General features: G+C 44.6%; 1 protein-coding gene across 1 annotated transcript; it reads right to left on the minus strand.

The window, feature by feature from the left end:
• Nucleotides 1-16: 16 nt before the first annotated feature.
• On the minus strand, nt 17-7222 carry LOC107264134 (zinc finger protein 583). Its single transcript, XM_015732046.2, has 2 exons — nt 7022-7222; nt 17-6341 (listed from the first exon to the last, which is right to left on the minus strand). The coding sequence occupies exon 2, from the start codon at nt 4461-4463 to the stop codon at nt 2346-2348; it is 2118 nt and encodes a 705-aa protein (XP_015587532.1). The 5' UTR covers nt 4464-6341; nt 7022-7222; the 3' UTR covers nt 17-2345.
• Between the last annotated feature and the right edge of the window lie 179 nt (nt 7223-7401).

Raw genomic sequence — 7401 nt, forward strand, 5'->3', positions numbered from 1 at the left:
CAAAGAAGCAGCCTTGGCTTAGTATGTATAGACAATATGTATTTTGAATATCAATCGTATGGGGTACACGAAAACATCATCCGGTCGACAAATCATGAATCAGCCATGGAAGAGTCTGTGAGTCATTGGATAAAACAAAAGATATCCCATGACTCGATTCTTTGGTTAAATCCCAGCCGATATTCATGATTGTACAACAAGACATTTATCTAGTACCATTGTTAACTTACATCTAATTATTATCAACCACATTTTTTCGACAATTTCCTCAGCCGCGTCATATCTCCTTATTCAACTTCAATATTCGTGTACCACCCTTAATTCTAAATCAATCCAGCGCTTATTGGTAACAAATACAAAAACAAAGAGACGCTACGCGTTAATCGACATACCAGTATAGCGACGTGTGCAACAATGGCGTACTACTGGCATTACTTATGGCACTAATGGGACGAACAATAAATGGTAATATTGTTCGGGAAAACAAAGGAAAAAATAACAAAAAAAAATTATAACAGCAGCGGTTATCTTAGAAATTAAATGGCTCGAGTACGAATTCTTTTTTTGGCACCAATAACGTAAAGTTTCCTTTGGAACAATAAATTTTACTATTTCTTTTTGTATGTCCGTCGTTCAATGCTCGCTTGAATTTTTCTAAACTTTTTCAAAGAACCTGCAGACTCTATTAATAAGTTAAACGGACGGAGTGCGACCTCGATAGTTTATTCAATGCACTACGACCCTACTTTACATAGGTAAGCTAAGCCGAAGCGTGTAGATGTCGATCTCCTGGAATAAATCTAAAATAAAAGCGATGAGTAACCGCGCATTTCTTTTTTCTTTCTTTTATACTCGCATAGTCAAACCATTCGTTCCCTCTCTATTTAAATCCCTTTTTGCGCCTTCTCATTTTTTAATATATAATATATATATATACTATATGTGTATAATAAAATTTGTAACAAACGTAAATCATCCCAAAATTAAAAACTAAGTCTAAACTAACGGCCATATAAGTTACATTTCTTTTTGGCAACTGAGTCAACTAAGTCTTTGGATTCGATAGTGGCTTTCCAAAATGAGGAAACCGAATAGTCCCGAAATTCTATCAGAAATGACAAACCTCTGTAAAATCAACATAACGATTCCACGAGCAAAATTGTTTTTTCATACTAAACAAAAATTTCTCAAAGCACCGTTCAAACTTATTTCTTTTAAATTAAATCGCTAAGCCAATTGGCAAGGAAAATTTCCCAAAAAATATAATTTCGATCGTCTCGTCCATAGGAAAGACTCGATCGATGGACACAAGCACCAATGTACAAGGACAGACAATTCTAAGTAACCCAAGAGAATGAAAAAAAAAAAAAAAAGAGTACGGCATAAATTTTACTTTGAACTTTGAGTAAAGCCAAAAATTCTTTCTCGAGGGAGAAAGAGATCGAGAAAAGCAAAACGAAAGTAGCAGGCAGTCCTGTGTCGATTGATTTCTATGAAAACATTATTCTCAATCGATCGCATTAACATTAGAGCAAATCTATAATATACATTCTATAGCAATATATTAATCTTGTTGAACCTCGTTATTGTCTGGTCACATTTACTTACACCTATCTAACTAACGGAACCATATATTATCATTGCCCTTCGTGCACGCACGAGCATTTACGTCTACGGAGCTATGCATTTATGTATATCTATGATAATATATGCTAGAAGCACGGGGACATAGCTTGGAGGCCACGCACCGAACTTTTCACATAATACAAAAATCGAGCACGTCCCTCTCCACTCTCCCGACAGCTCGTGAACACATAACAGAATCTCATATAATATATATATATGCCTATTTAAAATATATAATATATGCGCTGCAGAAGATTATCCAGAACGAGATAACCTCGATTCCTCACAGTTATCTACAGTCTAAATAATAAATTTTTTGGTGATCGGTGAGATCGTTAAAACTACGGTTCAAATGAACTTGATCAGTAACGATAGAAGTATGCACGTGTCTTTAATGATAACTAACGTACGCTATATATAATTGAAATTATGGCAAGTGATTTAGCTAAAGCTTTAAGGAATCATCGGACAAAAATGTCACTAAAATCATGAGAGCAAGATTGTTCTCTTTTTCTATTCTCTTTTTTCTACGATATAAAGTGTCCTTAGTTTCTTTGACTTAATCTTTTTTTGGTAAGACGAATGACGTTGCAGCACAAGTATAGACTCATTCGTTAATATAGCATGGCAAGGACACTGACACATGGCACTAGGAAACGTTCCTGACGTGGTAGGCGTGAACCACCTAGTGTACTATCCTTATGAAGAATTTAAGATAATTAGGTCGCCGTCAATGTCTCAAGAATTTCCTCCGGTGTCTTGTTCATCTTCTGAAAGTTTTCCCAGTGTTCCTTGGGCACGGTCCACTCGAGGAAGGTCGCCAGGTTCTTACGAAGAGCATCTACTTCACTGAGACCATCGGCCCTGACAGGATCCTTCCCAGCGGAAACCAGAGAGTCCTCGAGTACCTCGTCTATCAGCCTCTTGCCGAACCCAAGCTCGTCCAGTCTCTCCGGTTTGGATATTCTCTTGAGGAGGACTGCCAGGAGCAGACGCATCTTCTCCACGGTCATCACCCTGTACCTAGGTAGGCTACTTACTTTGTCGGTGGCGTCATTCGATTCCGATCCCAGGGTGACGTCGGCCAGGCACGTCTTCTCGTGGGTCTCAAGGTCGTTCTTGATCCGGAAGAAGCTGTTGCAATTTTTACAGGAGTAGGGCTCGCTCCTACCGTGTATACACTTCATGTGCTTCTTCCAGTGCGGCAACTGCGTGAAACCAGCGTTGCACTCGGCGCACTTGAAGGGCCTCTCACCGGTGTGCCGTCTCGTGTGCAACTTCAGCGCGGTGGAGTGTGCGAAGGCCTGCCAACAAACTAGACAACGGAATGGTCTCTGACCGGAATGAGTACGCTGATGAACGGTCAGCTGGGATTTCTGTGCGAAGCGTTGCCCGCAGGTGGCACAGCCGTGGGGTCTGTCCTGGGCGTGGGTCCTCATGTGCTGGGGCAGGTGACCCTTGAAGGTCTTGTTACATATCACGCACAAGAAAGACTTGACGTCGCGATGCAAGCACTCGAGATGTTTCTTAAGAGCGTCGCGACGCACGAATCCTCGGCCGCATATCTCGCACTTGTGATCCTTCTGGCCGTTGTGACGTTTCACGTGGAGCGCCAGATTGGCGGCGCAGGTGAAGGTACCCGAGCACAGGACACAACGGTAGGGCTTTACCTGACTGTGAGTTCTCCTGTGCTGCACCAGCTGACCTCCCCTGGCGAAGGTCTTGTCGCACTCCGGACATTTGTAGGGCTTGAATCCTGTGTGGGTTCTCACGTGGAGCTTCAGGCGCTCCTTCAGCGGGAACTCCTTGCCGCACTCGTTGCACGTGAATATGGGTCCAGCCGCGTGGACCACCTTGTAATGATTCCTGAGTCCACCGCTGCCCTTGAACCTCGCATTGCATATTACGCAACAATACTTCTTAAGGGTACCGTCCTCCTCCTGGTCCGATCTCTTTTCACCGGTGTACTCGTTGCTGCTGCAATTTTGAGTCTCGTCGTCCAGCTTGTTGTGGTCGTGTTGCATCACGTTGTTGTTCTCTTGTTCTAGAAGGTAATTAGCTTGGATGATGGCGTCTATCTTTCGTCTTAGATTCTCCTCTGTAAGACTCTTCTCCTCTTCTGACTGAGACTGGGTTTCGCTCTCCACTGTCTCATCCTCATCCTGGCCCGCTGGGTCTAGACCATCTTCGAAGACTTCGTCCACGGAATTGCTACTTGCTGACTTATTGTTACTTTTTCTGTTGACATTTTTTATGCTGCCCGCTTGTTTCTTCTGTTTGGAGTTTCTCAGTGATTGGAACTTCGTGCGGAGGACGTATCTTTTTTCTCGAACGGAGTCCTCGGCTGTCGCATTGTTTACATCGGATTTTGCGGATTTCTTATTTTCGGCATTTCGCAAATGATTCAGCTTCTTATTAACTCTGGCACTATTTCGCGCATCTGTTTGTGCCTCGTTGCTGATCTTGCTGCTCTTGTCCCTCGCACCTATACTTTCCTGAAGAGGATCTTCCTTAGCCCTGCAGCACCTCCTGCCCTGGGTCCTCCTCTTCCTGGTGCCAGTAGCAATCGGTCTGTCCGCATAATCAGTATCGATTTCCTCGATGGCGTCGATCTTGGATGAAAACTCGAAATTCTTCCCTTCGACGAACTCGTCGACCCCATCCTGGGACAAGCTTCTGAGCGCCTTGAGTCCATCAGTAGTATGGTCATCCTTGTCATTTGAATTTTCCTTGATCCTGGACTGCTTGACGGGTGTCAACTCCGTCAGCTGAACTTCCTCGCGCGGCTGCTCGGATCCGGAGACCTGGCCGAGGATGGTTTGCTGCGTATTGGTCATTCCCTGTCTCTTCCGAGAAGTTAGCACTCGAGAGACTTCAATGCCTCGGCGAAGTTGTGCATGGCCTCCTTGGACGTTCGAAACGAACTCTCAGGTTGTTCACCCTCCTTGCCACGTCCTCTGCCAGTTCGTATCTCTCGGCTCCCGCGAGGATTTCAACGCCCGCGCGAGGACCTCCCTCCAATTTTAATAAAACGCCAAACGAAAACCATGAAAAGAGTCCTCGCCAGGAAGATCTTGATCTGGAATATTAGCAGCACTGTGAATCACCGGTCCGAGGAAGCGCGCCGATGTCTCCGAGAGAAGGATGTCGACTGCAGCACCGGGAGGCCTCAGGGGGAGCCTCGGAAAAGTCAGTTTATCTTTTATCAGAACAGCTCGCGTACAAACACCGAAACCAGACGCTTATCGTCTGGCCTTATCGTGGAGATACATTTCAGACCCGATCTCACTCTCGTTCGAGCTCCCCCCAGACCCCTGGGCCGGACCTCTCTCTATTTTTCTCCTCCTCCACCACCTCCACCAGGCTTCCCCGTCTTCGTTCCTTCTTCTTCCAGCAACAACCTTTGGCTCTCCCACCGACGCTTCAGCAGCTGGTCTGGGTCTCTTCTGGTTCAATCGAAGCGCAGGTCAGCCAGGAAGTGAGACCAGCCTATCCTCTCTCCTGTGCGTACGTTGGAATCATCACCCGTGCCTCCAAAGGGGTTGCTGGGGTCTCTTCATAACCGCTAGCGAAACAGCCACGACCCTACTCCTGGACCTGGTCCTGGCCCTCCCTGATCCCTAGCGAAGTCGAAGAACCCGAGGCCGCTCCTCGGGCACTCCGCGCCACGCACTACTGACGAGACTTCCTTTCCGACGGAAGCTACACGAGTTTCCTCGGTTCGACTGGTTCGCGCAATTCTGCGCTTTTGTCCACGCAAGCGCAATCCTCGGTCGATACGAGCCTCTACCCCACCTACCAGACTCTTCGACCTCTCACCTATCTCCCTCCCCGGCCCAGACCCACGAACCCTCCACCCTGCTCTGTGCACTCTACGTACGACCCAACCCGCACCGCTACTGGGTTCCTCGCTCTCCAACACTCCTGGAGCCAACCAATACGTGACTGAGCTACAGCGATAACTTGAATTTATATCGAAATTGGAAATTCAATGACTACAGCTGATGTCTATCCGCTCTTCAGCTTGGCAGCTGGGCTTAGCGATGTCTGGCATCGATGTCGCTCGCTGACGAGGCGACACGCGACCCCACGTTTCCACAGGCCAATTCGGACGGGATTATGTCGGCTTTCTCTCTTTTTTACTTTTTTATTTTAACCATGCGTAAAGTTCTCTTGTTTTGACAATCGTTATCACCGGTACGGATACGATACTCGGTGTAAATATTCTTTGGTTATTTTTTACTGATAATGATTTTTCGAAAATTCATTAACATTTTTCAATTCGATTAATAGTCTAAATATACGACAAGGGCTCTACCCTTTTTTTTTATATATATATAACATCCAAATTGGCTTCCCTCACTTTTGATTGCGATGATAACGTCAATTTTTATTTCACGGAGCACGACAATACTTTTTTAATTTTCTTTGGTATTTTTGTTTCACAATAATCTAACGAAATCTTATCGGCTTAACGTAATACCTCGGTGACTTTGATTACCGAATACGGGTACGATTTTATGCTCTTCCAAGAAGAATATTCGATCCAGCTAAATAACACTGATATCATTATAGTTCGTTATAGTCTGAAAAGCATCGGTCGCTAATACATTTTTCCATTGGTCATGCTGCATAGTATATACACTGCATTTAAATAATGTTAGTTAGAACCGTGTCTGAAGTCTGGTTAGCAAAAGTGTAGAGCCCGTCACCATCTGAAAGAAATTAGAAATACCAAAGCCATTTTACATTGAATTCCACCGCCTCTGCCAACCACGTTATTATTCCCAGAAACACCATACCAGGTCATATTCTCCTGATAACAGATTGCTACAATACAGTGCACGGTGTTTCCTTAGATAAAAATATAAATATCATTATCAGACGGTCTAACGTATTTAAATAGATTTAGAAACACTGTGCACCAACGTTCTACGTTTAACCGATGCAAGCTCAGCTCTATGATTAAATATGTATGCATTGTATATGGCGGATTTCTTTAGAGGTTCCCATCTTAAAACCGATCAATGGATACCACGTCATTCGATATTTAGTTCCTCGTGGATAAGATACTCATACGTTCTACTTCGCTCGTTGATAAGCCCTCGACAGTTTCGAGAGACATACACAGACACACGTATATATGCATACTCACTCACTAAAAAAAAAAGACAGAATCATCTCTCTGTAAGTGCGCGCGCGTCTAGTACTCGCCAGAGACACGTATGTACGCATTGAACTTCCCGGTCGCGAGTGAGTATGTTTTTTTTTGTGTCAAGTTTCCGTGGCATCTTGGTTATTCGAAATCCGCCATTTACGAAGCACAGCATCGATTAAATTCAATTCGTGAGTTCTAACGAGCTACGTGGTACGAAGGAATTTTTTTTCCACTCACCGAAATGACGAGCTGGCTCTCGACACGTCGAGGGAAGGACCTTCCTAACGGAGCTACTAGCCGGCCCTACCCTCACGTCGCCATCTTTGATACACTTTAAGCTCTACAGAGCAAACGCGCGATGCAGTGACGTCACTCTATATAGAGCACCAGACGCCTACGTATCTGCACGTACGATCGCTGTTAAAAGCGCTGCAGAGAACGGTAGAGGAAAATTGTTTAAATCCTTTGTGTATTTGCACCTGGTTTATTCGCGTGGGACGAAGTCTATTGGAGTCTCAAATTTTTTAAGTTAATCTCTGTTATTAGTGTATCATATATTAGGATATTGTATGGATTGTTACGTACAGTCGGGAGACTTTAACGCTTATAATTAACTT

The sequence above is a fragment of the Cephus cinctus genome, unplaced genomic scaffold (assembly GCF_000341935.2).
Source record: "Cephus cinctus unplaced genomic scaffold, Ccin1 Ccin1_scaffold0168, whole genome shotgun sequence".
Taxonomy (NCBI): domain Eukaryota; kingdom Metazoa; phylum Arthropoda; class Insecta; order Hymenoptera; family Cephidae; genus Cephus; species Cephus cinctus.

Coding starts and splice junctions, on each gene's coding strand:
- LOC107264134 (XM_015732046.2), bottom strand. CDS start 4,463: ATGACCAATACGCAGCAAACCATCCTCGGCCAGGTCTCCGGATCCGAG.